At 54.3% G+C, this 22,921-nt stretch overlaps 2 protein-coding genes across 11 annotated transcripts in view; one reads left to right on the top strand and one right to left on the bottom strand.

The window, feature by feature from the left end:
* The window catches only part of ABCC1 (ATP binding cassette subfamily C member 1), a 130,730-nt gene extending 123,475 nt beyond the window's left edge, over positions 1–7,255 (top strand). For 6 of the 10 annotated variants that reach the window (XM_040635277.1, XM_040635273.1, XM_040635279.1 and 3 more), the window contains 5 exons: positions 816–962; positions 2,826–2,984; positions 3,638–3,804; positions 4,823–5,086; positions 5,598–7,255. In XM_040635277.1, the coding sequence (XP_040491211.1) occupies positions 816–962; positions 2,826–2,984; positions 3,638–3,804; positions 4,823–5,086; positions 5,598–5,706 (846 nt within the window). In that variant the 3' untranslated portion in view covers positions 5,707–7,255. The remainder of the gene's footprint in view (positions 1–815; positions 963–2,825; positions 2,985–3,637; positions 3,805–4,822; positions 5,087–5,597) is intronic. The other 4 variants (XM_040635280.1, XM_040635278.1, XM_040635274.1 and 1 more) reach the window with 1 other exon arrangement.
* Positions 5,730–22,921, bottom strand: part of ABCC6 (ATP binding cassette subfamily C member 6) — a 56,676-nt gene continuing 39,484 nt past the window's right edge. Inside the window, exons 23-31 of the mRNA XM_040635281.1 lie at positions 22,611–22,921; positions 21,473–21,672; positions 19,365–19,491; positions 18,512–18,613; positions 17,568–17,714; positions 15,661–15,819; positions 15,414–15,580; positions 12,718–12,912; positions 5,730–12,386 (exon numbers count right to left, since the gene is read on the bottom strand). Coding sequence (XP_040491215.1) covers positions 12,278–12,386; positions 12,718–12,912; positions 15,414–15,580; positions 15,661–15,819; positions 17,568–17,714; positions 18,512–18,613; positions 19,365–19,491; positions 21,473–21,672; positions 22,611–22,921 — 1,517 coding nt within the window. The 3' untranslated portion in view covers positions 5,730–12,277. The remainder of the gene's footprint in view (positions 12,387–12,717; positions 12,913–15,413; positions 15,581–15,660; positions 15,820–17,567; positions 17,715–18,511; positions 18,614–19,364; positions 19,492–21,472; positions 21,673–22,610) is intronic.

Here is a 22,921-nt window from a genome sequence, read left to right as displayed (position 1 = left end):
CTCTTTCATCCTCTCCATTTCTCAGCTTCCCCTAAGCTAGCCCCAATCCTGGCCCAGAGCACATCCAGTTGTAGCGCTAAGGAAATGTTGAACTGAGCTAAGAAGCCCTTCAGAAATAAGGGCTGTGTGATCCTGAGCAAGTGACTTACCTTCTCTGTGTCAGTTTCCTCCTGTGCAAGGACCCCACTTATGGGACTATAGTGTGGATTAAATGAGGTCATGTGACAGTGATCTTGGAAAGCATTAGCCATTCCTTTTATAGTGCCCTCCACACACAGGAGGCATTTGGAGTAACACCTTTCCCCCTGTGTCTGTCCAGAGAAGACCACTCATTGATCAGTTCAGTCCGTAAATATTCGTGGAGTCCCTGCTGTGTGCTGTGGGCCCTGGAGTATGGCAGTGAACAGTGAATGAACCTGTCCTCATAGAGTGGACATTCCAGGGGGCATGGAGAACAGAATAAGCAAATGAAAGCACACCTCAAGTGCTAGGAGGTGCCACGTGGTGTAAGGGAGAATGGAGCAGGGGAGGTGATGGGGGCACAGAGCCAGGGGGTGGGCTGAATAGCCCCGAGATCAGCAGCACGTGAGGGAGCATGCCCAGAGGGGAGTTTGGGGAAGAGCCTTCCAGGCAGGGTGCAGAGGCCCAGAAGCAGGGCACGCAGGTGCATTTGAGGAATAGTGCAGCCTCGTGGGGAGCAGAGGGAGCCAGAGGAGGGCGATGAGGTCAGAGCGGATGTGTAGCCAGCTCACCTGTAGCCTTGAGGCTCCTGAGACGGACCTCAGATTCCTTACCCTGCCCTCCCCCCCCCACAGGCTCCCTGGCGAGTGGAGGAGATGACTCCGCCCAGTGACTGGCCTCAGGTGGGCCGAGTGGAATTCCGAGACTACGGCCTGCGTTACCGAGAAAACCTGGACTTGGTTCTCAAAAACATCAACATCACCATAGATGGAGGGGAAAAGGTGGGTGCACCTCGTTTCCCCTAACCGTTCATAGCAGGGCGTCGCTTGCAACCAGGCAGGTATAACCAGGCACATCATTTCCTCAGTTTATCAACGTCCAATTCCGTGGGGTAGCATGGCCTTTTCTGGGAGGGGCTTGTGGAAGTAGAAGCTGCTAGAGTTTCCCAGCCGCATTGCATACTGTTAGTGGGGAGCCAGATGAGGCCTGCAGGTACGTTTTGAAAAAGATCTGAATGCGTTGCAAATACTGAAATATGGTATGTCTTATATAAAAATCCATTTCTTCTTTCTTTTTTTCTGAATGAGTGAGCATGCACGCTTATGGTGGTAGGAAGGGCAAAGGGAGAGAGAAAGCATCTTAAGCAGGCTCCATGCCCAGTGTGAAGCCCAATGCAAGGCTGGAGCTCATGACCCTATGTGATCATGACCTGAGCCAAAATCAAGAATTGGATGCCTAACCAAGTGAGCCCACCCAGGCGCCCCAATTTCCTGCTTTCCTTGAAACATCAGTACATCTAACAACACTGGGCTTTTACTCCCTCCCTGGTTCTTTCTAGACGAGAGCCTCCCAGCTCACCCGGTCCCTCCCCAGCTCACATATGTGCCTACTTGGCCCCTATAGGCATTCGAGTTTGCCACCTCGAGAATAGAAAGATGCCATCATCACTACTAGGGATGGCTCAGTGAACGTGTGAAGTTGTCAGAATTCTGGAATGTATTCCTAGTCCCAAGCTGTTCCTGGAAGATGTCATTCCTCTGAGACCCTTAGACCCTCCTCAGGAATCAGACGAAGGGTCTTCCTGGCTGTCTGCCAGAGGAGAGGACAGGGTTTCTTTCATCTCTGAACATACGTGTTTGCTAAACCATTCTTATCCCAAGGCTCAGAATGTTCCATTCCCATGAGATAATTTCTCTAACTTATAACAAGGGGATGAACAGAGTAGGTGGTGTTCTCGCTGAGGTTGTATGGCTTATGTTCCATCATGAGACTCAGCTCTGTGACATTTCTGTTAGAGGCTGGAGGAGGCCTGCCTTTCAAGAGCCCAGATGAGAAGGCAAGAGTTGTAATTGGATGTCAGGAATGTCAGTCATTGGCCACTGAGCAGGGAGCCCCATTTCCTGAAGAGAGGATGAGTGGAGACCGGGTCCTGTCCCTAACGTCTTGTTGCTTCTGCAGCTGGCATGGAGGGAGGGTGTGCAGGGGTATCTGCTTGAATCTTTGAGCTACTTTGACAGCTCGGGATGAGAAACTCACCATCAAAGGATTGAAAAACAGTATGGGGGAAAATGCCTGATTATTAACATTATTTAGAGTTGAAAATAATAAGGCTTTATTGAAAATACCTTCTCCTTGAGCCCTGTCGCCTTTGGAGGTCTGTACTAACTTATCAAAAGAGCTGAATATCGTTTTAACTTATAAGAAGAGGAGGCACAGAGAAGGAAGCCCTTTTTTTAATTTAAGATTTTATTTATTTATTTGAGAGAGAGAGAAAGTTCACGTGCACAAACTGGGGAAGGGGCAGAGGGAGAGGGAGGGGCAGATCCCCACTGAGCAGGGAGCCCGACATGGGACTCGATCTCAGGACCCTGGGATCATGACCTGAGCTGAAGGCAGACAGTTAACCCACTGAGAAGGAAGGCGCCCCGAGAAGGAAGTCCTTGACCCTTGGCCAACACAGCTCCTGGAGGAGTGTCCCTGGGAAGCTGCCGACAGGGAGGAATATGGTGGGCATCGGGTCAGCCAGATGACTGAACGACTTTAGGGCAGACACCTGAAATGTGGGCCCTGTGTGGGGGGCAGGCGGGAGGTAACCCCCAGACACGAGCATCCTCACCTCACCCTGGGCCCTTCCTATCCCACAGGTTGGCATCGTGGGGCGGACGGGAGCTGGGAAGTCGTCCCTGACCCTGGGCTTGTTCCGGATCAATGAGTCTGCTGAGGGGGAGATCATTGTTGACAACATCAACATTGCCAAGATTGGCCTACATGATCTGCGCTTCAAGATCACCATCATCCCGCAGGTGGGGTCTGGGTGCACCGAGGGCGGGAGTGGGGCGCACTATGATGTATGTGTGTATGTGTTCGGGACAAATGTAGATGTATTCCTCCTTTATTATTTTCATTGAAATGATACTGTCTCTTTGCCATTGAATCTCCTCTTAGGATATAAATCACAGTGGGAACTAACCGGGTATCATTCCTTCACTCCTGCCGGCTCCACTCAGGACAGGAATAAGCCTTCCAAGAGCCAGGCAAGAAATAGGAATTTTCTAGGCTGATTGCTGTAGGTGTGATTCCCTCATGTGTTGCCTTGTCTTGTTATTTTATCTAAAATTTCTTCTAAGATTCTCTTTAGGAGGCAGGGAACAGGGAGGAATCCACAGTACTTTACGATTAGGAATTACCCGTGCTGCTTCTCCCTTCCAGAAGTTTCCGTGTATTGGAAGCTCTGGGAAGTCTTGCCAAAAGAAGTTTATTTTATTTCACTTAACCCAGAGTTTTCCAAACCTTTTCCCCCAATTACTAACATCTCCAGAAATAGTGATCCCAAGGAACGCTGGAACCCCATCTTGAGCGATTCTGGTTAGAACTGTTCACGTTGCACCTGTTTGCTCCAGGTGTAGGCATCATGACGTGAGCCTCACCTGCCATCTGCTGTCTTCTCCCCAAACAGGACCCTGTTTTGTTCTCGGGTTCCCTCCGCATGAACCTGGACCCGTTCAGCCGGTACTCAGATGAGGAAGTCTGGACGTCCCTGGAGCTGGCTCACCTGAAGGACTTTGTGTCCGGCCTTCCCGACAAGCTGAACCACGAGTGTGCAGAAGGCGGGGAGAACCTGAGGTAGGCAGGGGATTGAGCCCTGGACCGGGTCTCCTCTGTCGAGGTGTTTAAAGATTCTGTCCGTTTACATCTGTGTCAGGCCTAGGTTTGCGTACCAGCTCTGCCGCAGATGAGCCATTTTCTCTTCACTTCTTGTAGCCTCACTTTCAGCATCTGTAAAATGGGTTTCAGTCCACTCTCATCGCACCATGAGGTATAAAACCAGGATGGCTGACATGGTTCCTTTCTTACACTAGGTTTAGTCAGTTGAGAGGGATTGTTGTTCAACTATTGAAAGACTTCCTTCTCGGTCAGTAAATAGCACTTTCCTGAGCCCTCCGAGTCGCCACCCGCTGACCCAGCTGCCCTGGCCCTTCTCCCAGGATCCCCAGGATCCCCCCGTGACCCAGCAGCTCAAGTATCCCTGCCTGGCGCCACAGGGAACCTGAGTCCTGCCCCAGTGCCCTCCATGCCTCATCCGTCCCTGTGACAGCCAACCACCAGTCCTCACATGTGTTCCACTGCTCAGACACTAGGGCTGGTCAGCCAGGCAGCTCTGCTATCCTCAGCTCACTCATATGGCTGGGGGTCTGCTGGGGCCGTGAGGGTCGGCTCCCCACGTCCCTCATCCACCAGCGGACCAGCCCCAGCACATTGCCAGGGCGATAGCAGAGGCTCACAAGTGAGCAGGCCCCGGTGTGCGTTCCCTTTGCGAGCTTCTGTCGCCTTGTTTGCCAGCATCCCGTTGACCAAAGCAAGACCCATGGTTGAGTCCAGAGTCAAGTGGGAGGACCCTAGAGAAGGCACAGATACGGGACCATTTTGTGACCTGTCATACCGCCGTGCTCAGCTGGTCACTTATTTTGGATTTCCCCTCTGAGCCCTGTTCTGAGCACGATGCCGAGCCCAACTCTAGCTCCACAGCGAGACTGTCCTGAGCGGTCCCTGATGTCTGCCGTGGCCGCAGGTGCGAGGAACGGGGAGTTGCAGGGCTCTCCTGGTCTTGGCCACACCGAGTGTCCCCTCCCTCTTCTCCCAGCTCCGGCCTGGGCTCAGGGTTCGGGATGGTTTTGACCCTGTGTCTCCTGGTCTTTCTGTGCTGGTCAAGTGTTGGGCAGCGCCAGCTTGTGTGCCTGGCCCGGGCTCTGCTGAGGAAGACCAAGATCCTTGTGTTGGACGAGGCCACGGCAGCCGTGGACCTCGAGACGGACGACCTCATTCAGTCTACCATCCGGACGCAGTTTGAAGACTGCACCGTGCTCACCATTGCACACCGGCTCAATACCATCATGGACTACACAAGGTGATGCTCCCCGCACAGACACTCTGGTCCTGGGGATGTCCCCATTCGTTCAGCACCGTCCTGTGTGTAGTGACAGCCCTTCCTTTCCCCTGGGTATTTCTGACATCACTCCATTATGTATTCAATCCATACACACGTGTGGAGTGCCCGCCACATTCTCGCCCTATTCTAGGCACTGGGGACTCAGCAGGGAGGTATCAGACAAGGAGCCTGCCTGAGGGACCTTCTAGAACAGTTGGGGGCTGGGTGCGGAGACAGACAGTAAACACAGGAACACACCCAATGGTGCTGGGAACGAAGTAGAAAAGGTGAGAGCCAGTCCTGGGGTCGGCGTTACGGGACTCTGAGCAGGAGGGGTGGAGGAAGGCAGCCAGTCAGAAGGCTACTGCAGCAGTCCTAACAGAAGGTGTGAGGCGACTGACCCAAAGCAGGGATTTGTTCAGGTGGCTCTTGAGGGTACAAGGTGCCGACCCTCCCCTTGCCCTCACGTCTGTGTCTCCTCCTCTTGCAGGGTCATCGTCCTAGACAAGGGAGAGATCCGGGAGTGCGGCCAGCCCTCCGCCCTCCTGCAGCAGAGGGGTCTTTTCTACAGCATGGCCAAAGACGCTGGCCTGGTGTGAGCCTGGAGAGCGGGCGCATCTGGTCAGAATAGCAGGGCCAACACGCCAGCGTCCAGGGATGACGTACTGAGGCACCGTCCTTGGGAGCCCAAGCCTCCTATATACTGAACCGAAAAAAAAAAAAAAACCAAAACACACAAAGGAGCCACCGTGTGGCCCCCGGGCTGGAATTGGCCGTGAAGAAGCAGGAGAGACAGAGATGCAGCCCACCCAGAACGCTCCCGCCCTTGCCTCCATTGCCCCTGCAAGACGCACGTATGTTCTCCCGCCCCTGGGAATGCACGCTCGTGCTCTTGGTGCTCGTGAGGACCTTTCGGCAGCCAGACTGCCAGAGAAATTGGTTTCATAAACTACGCTAGTGACCAAATCCAGCCAACTGCCTCATATCTCTCCAGCCAAAGTCAACAGATTCTGTCTTTGAGAAGCTCCCCGGCCCCCGACGGCTGTCCCCGGCACCCCCCAGAGTGCTTTGTCTCCTTGGGGCTGCAGGTGGGAGGTGAGGGGCCTGGGAAGATTGCTCTCACCTCGGGCAGTACCCCGAGGGCCAAGGACGCTCCTCTTACCCACCGTCTGGTCTTCCATGCGCTTAGACGCTGGGAACCCGCGTCCCAGCTCTGCTCTCCTGGTACTTGCCTCCCAGGCTGGGGTACCCTCCTGTCCACGGACTTCTCACTAACGGGACTCGGCAGGACTTCTGGGCTGTCCAGACCCGGAGATCATCTCAGTACCGACTCCCCAGCCTGGCCGCTCAGCTCCTCATCCACTCCGGTCTCCTTGCTTTCTTGCTTCCTCTTTCTGCCCATGGCTAGGATGGCTTTAGTGCTCTAGTCCCTGAGAGAGAAGATCTGCCGGCAGTGATGAAATGGCCAAGGCCAGGAGCGCTAGGTACCTCCCAGGTACGACTGGTTGGGACTGAAAAGAGCCCTGTTGAGTCTCTTAGATTTCTTTTCTCGCCCTTGGCATCTGGGTAGCTTGAAGGATGGCAGTGTGGAGAACTTGACGTTTCCTGACCGAGTCACTTCCAGGACAAGAAAAGAACCCATTCACGAATATAAGTGATGGCTTTTTCTTTTCTCTTTTTTTTTTTTTTTTGGGCTTTTTTGTTTTTTTGGCTTTAAGTGCTGCTCCAAGGGAGAAAACAGTCTCAACTTTAATTTCTTGGGCGGAGGTGCTGTTTGGGGAGCAGCATTCCCAGGGAGTAGCCACAGCGGCCGCCATGTGACAGGTGGTCCACGTGTTCCTGGAAGAAAACGGAGAAGCAGAGTCCTTCGAGGTTTCTCAGAGACCAAAGCAAGACCCACGATGCAGAGGAAGGTCACTGCTGCTCCAAGATTCATACTCGCTATGAATTACATGGCTGACTTCACACCCAGAGAAGCATCTTTTTTTTCTTTTAGGTGGAAATATATATTTATTTTTTTGTAAGTTATACCATTCTTTCACATTAGATAAACCAAGTTTTTCTTGGGGATCTTTTTCTAATGACTTAACACTGGAAACGTGAACATTTGCAAATAATTTACAGTAAAAAAATTATTTTGTTTCATACTGAATAATTGTTCTGTTTTCTTTGGGGCATTAGCAGAGAGTTCTGCCATGTCCTTCAGAAGTCTGGACGGGGTTATCCTCTTGGCTGCTTCTTTCTTTCTCTTTGGCAAAACCGTTGTCTCCAGTGGGAGCTCTTGTCCAGGAACGGGACCTTAGAGGTGAAGAAGCAGGTGGGGTTTAGCAGGGAGTCGGCATGGCACGGTAGACAGAGCCTGGGCTTGAACTCTGCCCTCACGGTTTGCTGACTGTGTGACCCTGTGTAAGTCACTGCACGTCTGTGCCCCAGCTGCCTTGTCTGTAAAATGGGGCTGATCACACCTGCCCCGCGGGATTGTTGTGGCACGCACAGCCTTGGTCCTCTAAGACACAAGTCAAGCAAAAGTCCCACGTGGCCAAAGTTACCCTAGAAAATCTCCTTGCGTTAGGATAGGGCAGGCTATGCTGTGGTAGCGAACCAGACCTGAACTCTTAGGAAATGAAAGCCAGGGTTTATTTCCCGTGCATTTTTTGATGAGCGTCAGATGACGCACCCCCGTTCTTAAGTGCCCCAAACCGGAAGCGACGCAAGTCCGTTCCACTCAGCTGATTGGCCAGGATCAGTCACGTGGCCGCAACCGCACCGCAAAGGAAGCTGGGAGATGCTGGGGTGCGTAAGGAAGAGCAGAACCTCCTCCCGTGGTCGTTCCCGTGGTTTCTGAGTTGTGGCTAGCGGGGAAGTGAGGCCGGCGTGTTAGGTTTCTGAGTTTGCACTGGGTGAGTCTTGGTAGTGAAGAATTGCTGTATTTGGGGAACAAGCCATGTGTGCTGCACCCTGAAACTACGTACTGAGTAACCGCGCGAGGGGGCGTTCTGGCGCTGCCGGGCTTCCCTCCAGCATTGCTGCCCTCGCCACGCCCCACCACCACTGACACCATTGTCCAGCGTTGCCGTGCGTCCGCGACTGGAGCGTGAACATGCTCAGTAAAGAGAAGCTGGTCAGCTTACTCCCGTTGGAAGGGAAGTATCTGGACGTGCCACTTGGGGTGTCAGTTTTAGATGTGCGGTCCCAGGTCAGGTCCTAACCAGGCGTCCAAGCGTGTGACCTGGTGTGTGCCTGTGGGTGTGCGTTGTGGGACAACCGGTCCTCAGGAGGGTTGCGGGCCTGGGTTGAAGCTCACGCTGCTGCTTCCTGAAGAGGAGGCCGCATGCAGCCTTAACCCCGGAGAGGGTGGCGTCAGAAGCCCCAAGGCGGGGGCAGGGGCGCCTGATCCCCCGCTCGTCCAGGTAAGTGCTTCCTTGCTGTGGAAGGAGCAAAGGGGGCACCTCCCATGTGCCAGGCCATGGGCTCGGTGCTCAGCCTCGCTCCCGTGGAAAGGGATCCCCAGGCCAGAGAGGAGTGGAGAACTGGTGTGATGCTTCCTGTGTGGGTCCCTCAGCACACTCCAGCGAAGCATTCAGAATCTGACCACTTCCCTGCCTTCCTGTTGCTGCTTTGTGGGTACCTCCCTCCTGCCCCTGGACAGCCACCTCAGCGATTTCCTGCTGCCCTGGCCACACCCCCACCCCACTCCCATACAGTCTGTTCACCCAGTAGCCCTCATGCACCTGTAAAAACACTCCATCATAACCCTCCAGTGGTCCCCATCTGGCGACAGCCAGCTACCCCAGCTTCCCGTGACCTCTGCCCTCAGCTCCCCTCCAGCCACCTCACAGGTCCTCCAGCCACACGCCCCTCTGCTGTTCCTCCAGCATCTGGGCACTGCCCTGCCCTGTGTCTCCCCGCTTCCCCAGATGTCAGCATGGCTGGGTCCTTCCCTGTTTTCTTTTACAGTGGCAGCTCCCCGAGAACAAGGCTTTGATTGGTTTACTCCTTAATGAACACCCACCATGGGCACACAGCTCGCACCCGGTGACTGCATTCTCTGATCCAAGACCCAACTCTCCATGCCGGGCCCTGGGCCAAGTGTGACATCACTGGGGCCTCTAGAACGTGCCTTTCAGGAGCTGCGCTTTCTTCGTGGGTACAGCTGGGATCCTTGTGTTCACCTGGCCAGGTGGCTGTGAGGAGGGAAGCCGAGCCAGGTAAAGCACCCAGCGCCACGCCTGGCCCTCAGGACACCGTCCTACATGGTGATGCCTTTCATTCATTCATTTGTCCCTCAATCCATCCATCCCTCTACCCATCCAGCCGTCCCTATATCCATCCATCTGTCTATCATCCATCCATGCAGTCGTTATTTATGGAACACTCCCATGTGCTATGCACCGTGCCAGGGGCTGGGAAGCAGAGTGAACACATATGAACAAATTCCTTGCCTCAGAAAAGGAAAGGAGCTCATTCCTTCCCTTCAGGGGGTGTTGCCAAAGTGGAATTCAGCTGTCAGTGAGCTGACATTCTAGACCTAAAGAAGTGTGCACGAGGCAGCAAGGTGGTTAGCACATGGGCTCTGGCGCCAGGCCACTCAGGTTCAGATACCCGCTTATGCTCTGTCTGCATTTTCTCGTCTGCGAAAGGGGCCTCATGAATGCATCCTGGTAAGGTGATAACCATGGTACCTTCCTCCCTGCCTTGTAAGGATTCACTGAAAGGCTGTGGTGGGCGTTTGCAGTGACACGAGGGGACACGGGAGGTTAAAGGACCGACCGAGACGGGCACTGACCACAGGTCTGTACACGGCTTTTCCTGCAGCTGTGTTCCCCCCCCCCCAAGCCTGTGGCACGGTCTCCGGGGAGCCGTGGTGTGGGCCCCCCGCACCCTCGTCAATGCTGGCTCCCATGGCGCACACTCCGCTTGCTGGCAAACCACCTCCCTCCAAGAAAGAGGCTGTGGTGGCCCTCGAATGACCCCGAGTGCGTTTGCCAAACACCCTGCTGCTGCTTTTGCCTGCGGTCAGTCTGCCCGGATGCCAGGGGCCCTGCTCCAGGCAAAGTGCCACGTCTGGTCCCTTCCTGTCCTTCCAGGTTGCGCAGGAACCCCCGTGCGATGCCTTGGGTCGTGGTGTTAAATAGACCCAGGACAGTAACCACCCCCTGCTCTGCCCCTTACAAACCGGGTGACCTTGGCAGGTCACATGAACTCTGAGCCTCATTTTCCACATTTCCAAACCGGAGCTGGTAGGTGCTAGTAATGGTGGGGGCAGGCTTTGGAGGCAGGTCTGGGGGCGGGCAAGGAATACAGCCCTCTGACCCCACTTGGAAGGCATCCAGATGAGCTGCTGGCCACACCTTGGCAGAGGGACGTATGCAGAAGCTGCAGTTAGAGTTAGATTTCGTTACCTCCGGGCTGAAAACCCTCCACCGGGTGGACCTGTGGCCCGGCTGGGACAGGGAGTGGGGGAGGTGTCCCCCGGCCCTTCCTGATACACCCACACAGCCACTGTCCATGTAGCTGGATGTTCGGTGGGTTGGGTTAGCCCAGTACCTCTCTGCCGGGTGATTGATTCCCCAGGGGACCTTTGGCAGCATCTAGAGACATCTTTGTAATGACTGGAGATGACCATGCTTTTGGCATCTAGTGAGAAGAGGCCAGGGATGCTGGCGAACATCTCACAATGCGTGACCCAGAATTAATGAGCCCCACGTCAACAGCGATGCGGTTAAAAAAAATCCTGGCGTCTGTACCCTCTCCCCCATGGAGGACCCGAGGAGGTCCTCAAACAGAATAGTGTTGACAATAACAGTGAAAGTTGGTTGAGCAAGGACTTTGTGCCCAGCTCAGCTCTGAACACTTCCACGTATTAACTTTATCCCCGTAGCAAGGCCATGAGGTCCGGAGGAACCCCGGGCTGCCAGAAAGTTCCCATCCAAGGCGTGGACTCATTTCTCATGCTGCCCTTCACCGCAGCGTGTCTGTGTGACCTCAGGCTATTTTAGACTCTGCTCCCTCTTCCCGCGCCTGCAGCCAGATTTAGCAGTGCTGTGTTGTTCCCCGTCGTGGAAGCAAACACCCGACCATCTCTGCCGGGGTCCTCAGGCTTCTAGCGGTCTCCCGCGGACACTCTCCAGCTGTTCCACCCGCTGCTGGGGCTCCCCCTGCGCCCCACCCAGGAGCTGAATTTTGGTCTTTCACACACATGAAATGTGTGCCCTGAGCAAATTCTCTCCATGGGGGGCCCGGGAGTCCCTGGCTCCGCAAATCTTGTTTTTGGCAGTGAATGTGCTGGTGTTGGCCTCGGACCTGTTTCTCGGTGTGGGGGGTGGTGGCTTGTGTGTCGGTTCAGACAAGACACCCTTTGGGGCTCATTGATGAGTGTGGAGGAACGGCAGCAGGAGGTGTGGAGTTCTCTGGAATCCTACAGGGAGCTTTAAAAACACTTAAGAAATAGCACATCAGCGTGTGGCTGCGGGCGGGAGGAAGGCGGCAGGTATGGTCACAACGTGGCAACCGGAGGGGTCCTGGTGGTACTGGACGTGTTCAGCATCCCAACCAGTGGTGGCGAGTGCAGGAGCTTGTGCAGAAACACGTGTGTGCACACCCGTGCACAAATCCTAGTTAAAGTGGGGAAGTCCACACAAGATCGGCCAGTGGTACTAATGTCAGCATTCTGGTTATGGTACTGTACTACCGTTTTTCAAGATGGTGTTATTGGGGGGAAGCAGAGTAAAGCTACCCAGGAACTTTCTGGATTATTTCTTATAATTGCTTGTCCATCCACAACCATCTCAAAATAAAGGGGGTTATTTGTAAAAGGTACACGCTCCATTGCCCCAGCCCAAGCCTGAGCCCGAGGGATGTTGATTTCCAGGGTCTGCGTTGGCACCCAGGCATGGGCGGGTTTTTGAGTCCCTCAGGTGAGGCCCCTGGGCAGCCAGCGTCAACTTTAGCTCCGGGGTGGACCGGGTGGACGGAGCTGGATCAGACCGACCTGGGCGTTGCCGTGTCCTCCCGGATCTGTGATGATGGGCCACTTCCTCTGCCATTTTCCTCCCAGAGAGCAGAGGGGTCTAGACCCAACCCTGCAGTGCCACTGATGACCCCGGTCACTGGCACCCCCAGGGCACAGCAGTCTCTCTGGGCTGATACAACGAGGCAAGGCTTGAGGGCTCAGACCAGGCCTGACTCCTGTGCCAGCCTATAAAACAGGCCTTTCTGGGCTAGCAACTGGGCGGGGCTGCCACTCTCTGCCACCTGCCCCTTGTCCATGACCAGTATCCTGCAGGCGTAGAGGGAAACGAGCAGCTCTTACCAGCACAGTCGGTCCTGGGCGCTCTGCTGCCGAAAGCCAAGCGTGTCTGCTCTGGCTGAGTCTGGCCTCCCCTGTGGTTTCCAGACCCCAACACGCAGGGTGGACGCATTTGCTGGGCATGAGTCCTTGGCCTCCTCCCTTCCCCTCTGGGCATCAACTCCTGCAGACTGGGCACTCGATAATCCATTCCAGCGCCCCCCCCCCACCCCGGCTCGAAACCCTGCTGCCTTCCTCTGCCGCTGCGGGGGTGGCAGGGGCCCGGGGAGCCCCGAGGGCCAGCCGGGAGAGGGGTGCGTACCTGGCGCAGTCCATCACGGAGCGCAGGCGGTGGGCGATGAGCAGCACCGTGCACCGGGCGAACCAGCTGCCGAGCGCGGCCTGCATCTGGAGCTCCGTGCCCGGGTCCACGGCGGCCGTGGCCTCATCCAGGATGAGGATCTGGGTTTTCCGGAGCAGGGCCCGCGCCAGACACAGGAGCTGCTTCTGGCCCACACTGGGAATGAGTGGGAGAGTCAGGGTGGACATTTGTGTGCCTGCATGTCAGGATTGGCAGGGTCTGCCCACAGATGGGGTTCCCCCGACAGCTGCAAAAGTGGGGGGGGGGGGTACACGTGCACATCTACACGTGGGTCGGTCCACAGAGCTGGTAGCAATCCCCATCCTGCCGTTTTTGAGCAGGGTGACTCGAGGCAAGACATTCAAACCCCAGCGGTGAAACGGCTATTTCTATTTTTATTCTGGGGTCTTCACCTGGTGTCGGACACACGAGTGAGTGCGTGTGCATAAGCTAAGTCACTTCTCACGATGACCACCAAGGTGGTTACTGTATTAACGAGTCTTGTGGCTAATGAGGGTGTGAGGACATCGTAAGTCCCATAAAAGTGCTCTGCAGTGTGCTTACCACGGAGAAAGCCCTCAGCACCCGGGAGCTTCTCCTACTCTAATTACAGATGGGGAAGTTGAAGCGTGAGGTCACACGGTCTGTCAGACCCCTGACCCTCGAGACCCAAGGGTGTCTGGGGCTCTTTCCTGCCGTGCTTTGCTGCTTCTCAATGCAAGGCCTTCCAGCAGTGTCTCTGGAGAACCAGGAGCTACTGTGGCCGTGCTGGGGGCCCCGGGCAAGTCTCAGGCCTCCTGTGCCAAATGCTGCAAAATGGGATTAGTGAGAATGTCCCTCTGAGGACTACAGGGAAGAATTTTTGTTCCCTATATCCAGGCACTGTTTCAGCAACTTGATGCATGAACCCCAGGAGATACTAACTGCAATTTGCATTTTACAGATAAGGAAAGTGAGGCCCAGAAGAATAACTTGCCCAGGGTTCTAGAGCTGCTAACTGGGGGAGGCTGGATTTGAAGCATGTCTGAACACTTAACCACCAAGCTATGCTACATCTCCAGTGTCTGGAAACTATTAGCACCCCCAGCCCCTGACCCTAACACCTTTAGGGGCAGATGGGTTTTAGCATCCAGAACGTCTTAGTTGTTTTTTTTTTTTTTTCCCCAAAGATTATATTTATTTGAGAGAGAGAGCGAGCACGCGTGCATGTGAGCTGGGGTGGGGGTGGGTGCAGAGGGAGAGAGAGAACCTCAAGCAGATGCCTTGCTGAGCACAGAGCCCAGTGCAGGACTCGATCTCATAACCCGGAGATCATGACCTGAGCCAAAATCAAAAGTCAGATGCTTAACTGACTGAGCCACCCAGGCACCCCCAGAATGTCTTGATTTTGAAAAAAGCACACACCTATACACCTGGCTGCATTATTCACAATAGCCAAAAGTTGGAAGCAACCCGAGTACCCATCAATGAATGAATGGGGAAGAAAGATGTGGTCTCTCTATACAACGGAGTATCGTTCAGTCTTAAAAAGGAAGGAAGTTCTGGGGCGCCTGGGTGGCACAGCGGTTAATTGTCTGCCTTCAGCTCAGGGCGTGATCCCGGCATTATGGGATCGAGTCCCACATCAGGCTCTTCCGCTATGAGCCTGCTTCTTCCTCTCCCACTCCCCCTGCTTGTGTTCCCTCTCTCGCTGGCTGTCTCTCTTTGTCGAATAAATAAATAAAATCTTTAAAAAAAAAAAAAAAAAGGAAGGAAGTTCTGACACCTGCTACAATGTGGAGAACATTGTGCTGCGTGAAATAAGCCAGCCACATAAATGAGGTACCCAGAGTAGCCAAATTCCTAGACACAGCAGAATGATGGCTGCTGGGGCTGCGAGCTGGGGAAAACAGAATGGTTTCCTTAATGGGTACAGGGCTTCACTTTTGCAAGGTGACACAGTTCTAGAGATGGATTGCACCATGGTGGGAATGTACTCAACAGTTCAACACTACCAGTTGTACATTAAAACATGGTAAAGAAGCTGAATTTTATGTGTATTTTACCACAATTAAAATTTATTTTAAAGGACATAGGCCAGGGGCGCCTGGAAGGCTCAGTCGGTTAAGTGTGGGACTCTTGATTTGGGCTCAGGTCATGATCTCAGGGTCATGAGAACAAGCCCACATTGGGCTTGCACTGGGGGGTGGAGCCTGCTTGAGACTCTCTCTGTTTCCCTCTCCCACCCCCACTCGCACGCACTCTCTCTCTCACAAAGACAGAAAAAACATATACCATATGTTACTTGGTACCCTCAGTAAATGTGGCCTTAGCACCAATATCAAACACAGTACTTTTACAGCAAAATAAATGTTGAGCGGGATAAAGAAAGACGGTAGCCTTGTGTCGGTAAAGCTGGGTTTTGTCACCCAAATACATTTAGGGACTGAATTTAGGAAAAAGAAACTGGCTCTTCAGAGACTGTGTTGGCATTTGGGATTGCTGCTAAGGGATGGGATTCATACTGTGAGTACTGACTGATGGGGCTGACGGTCCCACAGGGGAGGCAGATATCCAGGTCATATTATCCCAGGGCTGAGGCATTTGGGGGGAGCCTTGGCCACGCTCCCCTCTCCCCCTAGCTCCTCCCAGGTCCTGGGGTGGGGGGGCAAGCCTACCTCAGGTTGTGACCTTGCTCGGCACACTCATACTGGAGCTGGCCCGGCAGGCTGGCCACCACGGCTCTGAGCTGCACCGTCTCCAAAGCTTCCCAGATGGCTTCGTCCGTGTGCTCATTCAGCATGTCCAAGTTCATCCGCAGAGAGCCGGGGAACAGGGTAGGGTCCTGGCCAGAAGGGGCAGTGGGTCAGAGCCGGGCCCTGCCGTGCCTTTCACCTCTGCCCACCCCCTTCCCCCAGACCTCACCTGCGGGATGACGGTGACCCTGGACCGCAGCGTATGCAGCCCCACGTGGGCGATGGGGACCCCGTCGATCCAAATCCCCCCCTCAGCCGCCTCCAGGAGCCGCAGGAGGCCTCCGGCCAGGGAGGACTTCCCAGCCCCCGTCCTGCCAACGATGCCCACCTGTCAGGGGATGGGAGGCAAGGCTTGTTCTGACCAGGCCTGGCCAGAGGAAGGCAGGCCACAGGCCAGAGAGACCCCAGCATCTCTGTGAGATGTTTACCCTGCATCCGAGATCCATCTGTCTATCTATCATCCTTTAAGCATCCGTCCTTCCATCTGTCCCTGTGTCCTCTCATCTGATTACCTTTCCGTATACCCATCCCATTCTATTCAACCTTCTTTCTGTATATCATTATCGTCCCTTCATTTCTCCCATCTTTCCCTCCATTCCACGACCCTTCAAACTATCCCCCCACCCTTCCGTTTCTCCCTCCTTCCATCCTCATCCTTCCTTCCATCCCCATCCCAACCTATTGGTGTCCCATCCTTCCATCCATCTCCCGTCCCAGCCCAGCCATAGCTCCTCCTCTCACCCATTCGCCCATCATTGTATCCCCCCCCCATCCTCCCTCAGTGTTTACTGTTGCATTCTCAATGTCTGACACCCGACAGAGGTTCAGCACGATTTGTTTAAGAAGTGAATGACGTGTCACCCATTGTAGGATAGGCACTGTTCCCGCCACCAGGAGCACCGAAATTAAGGAGTCCTTGCTCCGAAGAGCTCCCTGTCTGCTCTGGGAAATAGTGCAGCTGAGCACACTTCATTTGAATACAGTGTGATGAGCCAGCCCCCTCTATAATCAAACTCTGGGCCTGAAGCTGCCTGGGAGTGGGATGAGGGTTAATGGGGTAATCAGAGAAGGCTTCATGGTGGAGGGGATTCTTGAGTGGCATCTTGAAGGATGAATAGGAGTTTGGGGAGGGGGAAGAGTCCAGGTAAACTACACTAAGTGCTAGACTGTAAACTCCCCGAGGGCAGCACCGGGTGCCCACATGGCCCAGTGAGTTGGCTGTTCCACAAGTGTTGGCTAAGCCCCAGCAGGCCGATGCACGGAGGCTTCGGCCAAGGTCAGGAGTTTGGGCTTTCCTCTAAGAGAAGCTGGGAGCAGACGCAAGGTCTCAAGCACAGGAATGACATACTGAAATAAAGATCGTAGGAAAACAGACTGGAGGTGGTGAAATGGGAGGCTGGGGGCTCAGTTAGGGGTCTGGAGCCATCCAGGGGGAGGCAGGAGGGAAGTGCAACCGGGTGGGGAGTTGATGGGACTAAGCATCTGTAAAATGGGATAATCCTAGTACTCCTGCATAGGGTTGTTGTCAGAGTAAAACTGCAAATGATAATAAAAGCACTGGTAAACATTTCTGCAGCGCTTGCTATGTTCCAGGCACTGTTCCAGACAGTTTCTACGTATTAACTCAGTTAAACTTCACAACAGCTCTAGGAGAGTGACATTCTGATTTCCATTTTACAGGTAGAAAAACTGAGCTTAAGACGTGACGTGACTTGCCCAAGGTCAGCCACAGCAAAGCCAGGAGCTGAGGCCATGCAAACTGGATAAGGTATGTGGAGCATTCAGCCCTCTGCCCTGGCACGTAGTAGGTGTTCAACTAATGTCAGAGGCAAAAAGAATGAAGGGAGTCGCGGAGATGTCTCTTTGGGACACCAAGGTGGGCGAGTGGTGCGTTTCACCAAGATGGTGGCAGCTTTGTGGGAGACTGTCAGTTCAGCTAGGGTGTGGTGGGTCTGCAGACAAGGGGAGCTGAGGTGGGGTGTGGAGGAGGCAGTGGGTGCTCAGGGCCTGGACCATGGGCAGTGCTCACCCTGGGTCTGGCCTCCTTGCGGAGGAAGATGTGCGAGAGCCGCTCACCTTCTCTCCAGCGTGGATCTTGAAGGACACACCCCGGATGGCCAGCGGGAGCTCGGGGTGGTATCTCAGCCCGAAGTTCCGGAATTCGATCTGCCCTCCGTGAGGCCAGGGGGGCCGGGCTGCACAGGTGGGCAGCCTCCAGGGCGCCTGGGGCAGGAGGGGCAGGGGGTCAGAGGAGCCTCTCTCCGAGGTGTCTCACGAAATGGCACACCTCTTTGAGGTTCAGTTTCCTCTTCTTCAAAATGGGCATATTTACTGCTTTTTTCAAGGGTCGTGGGGGGCATGGAACACAGCAGAGCTAAAAACAAGTGGTATCTGGGATTATAAAAATAATGCTGGTATTGGCTACTCCATTATTATTATTATTATTATTAGCTGCTATTAATGGTCAGATAATATCCTCTCTTCCTCTAGAAGGGGTAGACACTCCCCTTTGTCTTTGTGAGGCAGGCGAGATTGTGCAGGAAGGGGTCATTAGCTGCCGCGGGCTATTTCTGTGACCTTGAACGGGCCTTCCACCCCCTGGAGGTGTCAGGGGGCCCGTAAGAGCAGTGGGCACGTATGGAGTGCCCACAGTGTGCCTGACCCGCAGTCCTTCATCGTGGGATGTCGCATGCCCCTCCCAGCATGCCCACACTGTCGCCTCGCCTTGTCACTCCTCTCTCCTGTAATCTCGCTGGGATGCCTTTGTCATGTTGCTGGCATGCTGCTGTTACGTTGCTGTCCCAGTGCTCTCACTCATGGTCCCCTGTCCCTCAGAGGAATGGTCTGCTTTGCCCAAGTGAAGAAGCAAAGGAACAAAGATTGGTCCTGGCTCCAGACCCTCTGCTCTTAGCCATCACTCCTGCCCTGGCAGTAGCTCCAGCTTCCCGTGCTCGGGGCTCTCACGCCTGGAGCAGATCTATCCCTGGGCCCACACCCCCGGGCCGTCTTCCACCCATCACCTCCTTGGGCGTCTGGACATAGTCCTTCATCCGCTCCACCGACACGATGCTGCTCTCCAGGTCCGTCCAGCTGCGAACAGCCCACTGTATTGTCTGGGTCACCTGGTGGGAGAGAACACCTCAGGCTGGCTTCAGCCAGGCCAGCCCACAGGCTTGCAGTAGCCGTGCCCCTGGAGACAGCCCCCCAGGTCCTGGGACAGACGAGGGGATGGGATTTGACTGCAGCCGCCAGGACCCCCCTCTTCCTTCAGTAGAACTGGAGTATGCAGAGTAGAAAAGAACTTGTCCAACCCATCTTGATACGGGTGGGGAGAAAGGACCAGAGAGGGTGCGTGGCCCTCCCAAGGACACGCAGCAGGACCCAGGTCTGCTGACTTCCATTCAGAGAGGTTTCTATCCCCTGATTTCCCATCATTTTGCCTCATTGTAAAATGAGGCTAACGAGAGTATCCCTGATGGGGTTGTGGGCAGAGTTAAATGAGTTAGTATATGTAAAGCTGTTAGAACAACACTTCATTCATAAAGAATGCTACTTAGATATATATTTTTGCTTCATAGATATGATCTGACATTAAATATTGTCATTAATAGTTAACAGAATTTAGCAGTGCATGGGTAATGTACTCTATATACCTTATCCCAACTACTCTTTACAATGTGTGAGGAGATCACTGCCCCATTGTTCAGATGAGCACACTGAGGCTCTGTGAGGGAAGTCTCTGGCTCAAGGTCCAGGAAGGTCACCCCAGCTAAGCTTCTGCAGAGCTGTATTTTCCTCACTGGTTGGCAGTTTGGACTCGGCTCCTTTAAGGTCCCACTGGCAGGGGTCTGTGTGTCTTGGGTGTTGGGATACCTGGAGGGCGGCGGACACCGAGAAGCCCACAAGGCCGGCGCTAAGGTGGGCCTTGCTCAGCACAGCACACAGGGCGGCCGCCAACACCAGCACATTCCCCAGCAGCTCCATGTTGGCAGCCAGCCACCTGCGAGGGGAGGCAGGTCAGAGCCGGGTCAGCGGGGGGCCCTCTGTGCAGGACTTGCTTCTCGGGGCACAGGGACTGGTCATTGCACCAGCCTGAGTCCCACAGGGGTCCCAGCAGTGGCCCCCTCCACACCCCAGGCCCCACCCAAGCTCAGTGGATGGGGGAGGTTGACGATTTCCTGTCTCACCTGTGCCCAGCTCTGAGCCTGGCACACAGTAGGTGCTCAAGTGAAGTTTTGCCATGGTGCCAGTTTTCTGTCCCTGGGATATGCCTGGCCATATTCCTTGTGCTCCCCCTGCCTGAACCCAACCTCCATCTTATCTTCATGGCCACGTCGGCTTGAATGTTGCCTCCTCTAAGAGCCCTCCTGGACTGTTCCTCCCTTTCTCTCTCACATGTAATTGATAACTTTATAGCAGTTACCACGCTTTATAATAAAACTATTTACTCAGTCCGTGACCATCAGTCTCCATCGGCGGACTGAGCTCGGCGCAGGCAGTGGCTTTGTCTCATTCATGACTCTGTCCCCAGTAACTTAGCATAGGACCCAGCACTTAGTAGGTGCTCCATGACTAATATATTGAGTGGATGAATAAATATGCAACCCCTCCTACTGGATTCCTACTCTACCATTCATTCATTCAACAAACACATATTAAGCATCTACTGTATGCTGTGCATGCTGGAGGCGCTGGGGACACAGTGTGATCCAGTTTTAAAATCCCTGTCTTCAGGGAGCTCTGAGCTTTACTACATACACTATCTCGTTTCCAAACAACCCCACAAAGTGGATTATTGCTGTCCTCACTTGTCAAGTTAACAAGTCTTTGAAGCCACATCGCCCTGCCAGATACCAGAAAGCACGAACCTCTTCCAACAGATCATGGGTTTTCAACAAGGCAGCCAACAAATGAATAAATAGGCCGCTTCCTAGGCGGCTGACCTTGAGACAGTTCCTTTGTTTCTTTAAACCCCAGTTTACCCATCTGTGGAATGAGGTACCGTTTGGCTTCTTAGAGTTGAGAGGATTAAATGAGATGTGCCATATGTAGCACGGAAATCACTGGGCCACCCACATAGTAGGCGCTTTCTAAATGTTCATAAGCTCCTTCTTCCCTAGGCTAGGACCCCAAGAAGAGGCAGGACAGGTCACCCAGAAGGCATATGGGAGTGGGGCACTGCCCACAGCCACACGGCCTGAAAGCTGCAGCTGGCCAGGGACCCGGGGCATGAAGGAGAAAGGAATTCACATTTGTTGAGTGCCTACTGTGTGCTTGGCCCTCTCCACACTATGGCACCTGGATTCAAAGCCTGAGTCCACCACACATTTGCTGTGTGGCCCTGGGCAAGTTCCTGAATCTCTCTGTGCCTGAGACTCAACATCTCTAGAACAGTCTCTGCCTGGTGAGTTGTTAATAGGACTAAATGAATAAATCCATGTAGAGGGCTCAGAACTGTGTGGGGCACGTAGTAAGCTTGTTAGGAATACCAGCCAAGTGGATTTCCTGAATCCTGACGGCCACCCCACGAAAGCCATCCCCCTTTGACAAAGGAGGCTCAGAGAGGTGTGTAACTTGCCCAAGATCACCCAGCGAGGAAGTTGCCGGGCTGGGATTGGAGCCCATGCCTGTCTGTGCTCAAAGCCTGCGTTCCCGAAAGGAGGCTGAGAAGGCTTGTGCAGCTCCTCTATCACCGAGGCAACAGAGGCTGGTCCAGTGGCCTGGCCACAGAGGCTTCTTCCCTCCTGTGGACATCTCTACCTCCTGCCCACCTGCTGCGGGGGATGCCTCAGGCCACATTCCACCCACTCCCGGCGCAAGGCAAGTGCATGCCTGGTATGCAGTCTCACTTTTATCCCCGCCTTGCCGTGTGACCTTAGGCAGGCCACTGAGCTCTCTGGCCACACAGTAGGACCCTCGGTCTTACTCTGTGGGGACAGAGATGGAGTATGGTGTCTTCTCTGCCCCCAGGCCCTTCCTACCTTTCAGCCACCAGCCGTGGGAAACTGACTCTCTGGCTTTCGTCCACGTGTGTGTCATTCTGAGCCATAAAGGGGCACTGGGCCCGGAAGGCTCTGACCACGGCGCTGCCCTGGAAGGTCTCGGCCACATGGGAACACACGAGCGAGTGCCTGGCTGACTCCAGGCGTCTGAGCTGGCACAGGCTGGCCGTGTACAGGCTCTGCAGTGGGACAGGTGCGGAGGGGAGAAGTCACAGACACAGAAGCACAGGGGAGCCTCAAGGACAGACTTTCTGACCAGGCTCTGCTACCAGCTTGCTCTGTGACCTTGGCCTAGTTGCTTCCTGTCTCTGGGCTCCCATCTCCTTGCAGAATCAGAGTTACATTGTCCTTTTTAAGATCACCTGGGAAGCTCTAAAACCTTCCCGTGGCCTCATCCCAGAACGAGTAAGTCCGAATCTCTGGTGGGGTCACCTTGGCCTAGGTATGTTTAAAAAAAAAAACCTGGGTGATTCTCAGACACAGCCAGGATTGAGAAATCACTCCTGGTGTGAATGTCTCATTCCCAGCTCTGAGGCCACCTGCTTCACTTAGGGCCAGTCCCTGTGGGAACAAAACCATAAAGGACACGGAAGGCAGTTGGCCAAGTGGAATGCATTCCCTTAACCAGAGCCCCCATACCAGGCCCTGGGAACAAGTAATCCGCAATGTTATTTGGTTTGAGTTGCCACTTGTGTGCAGGCAAGGAGGACTGGCGTCAGGTTGTGTGCTAGGCTCTTTACAAATAGTATTTATTAACGTGAGGAGAGCGTTCATGGGCTTCACGATTGACAGATGGGAACACCTAAGGCCTGGAGGGACAAAGCAGCTGGTTCAGATCTCTATGGCAAGTAAGTGGCAGGGCCTGGATTTGAACCCACCTCTGCCTGCCCCCCCCACTGTCCTTCCCCAAGCCAAGTCAAGAAGACTGGAGAGAAGACAGCGGTGGTTGTAGGTTGTGGTGTCTCAAATTGTGGTGTCTCTGCCTCTGGGAATTCTTCTAGGGATGGTGCCCAGATGCCCACTGGGCAGAAGCTTGTACAGGGAATCCTGCCCAGAGACAGACGACTGCCTGAGCTGACCTGAGCTGGCCCCAGGAACCTGCTCAGTCTCTCCCTACCTGAAACCCAGCATAGAGGACCAGCAGCGGCAGGATGGCCACAGCAGCCAGTGGGGTGGCCACCGTCACCACCAGGATGACCTCCAGGAGTCCGAAGATATAAATCAGCAAGGACCGGATTTTGTCTGGGATGTCCACATCGACTGTGTCTGTCTCCTTGGAGAAATGATTCAGCAGTTTCCCGAAGAGGGTCCGCTCAAAGAAGCCAATGGGAGCCGGCACCACATCCCACAGAAGTCTCTGGAAAAGCAGGCTGGATGCCCGGATTCCCCCTAGGAGCACCATGGTCATGGAGGCAAACAGCCCAAGGG

The sequence above is a fragment of the Ursus maritimus genome, unplaced genomic scaffold, assembly GCF_017311325.1.
Source record: "Ursus maritimus isolate PB19 unplaced genomic scaffold, ASM1731132v1 scaffold_2, whole genome shotgun sequence".
Taxonomy (NCBI): domain Eukaryota; kingdom Metazoa; phylum Chordata; class Mammalia; order Carnivora; family Ursidae; genus Ursus; species Ursus maritimus.
Note: the sequence above shows the minus strand (reverse complement) of the source record. Positions and strands in the feature narration are given on the sequence as shown.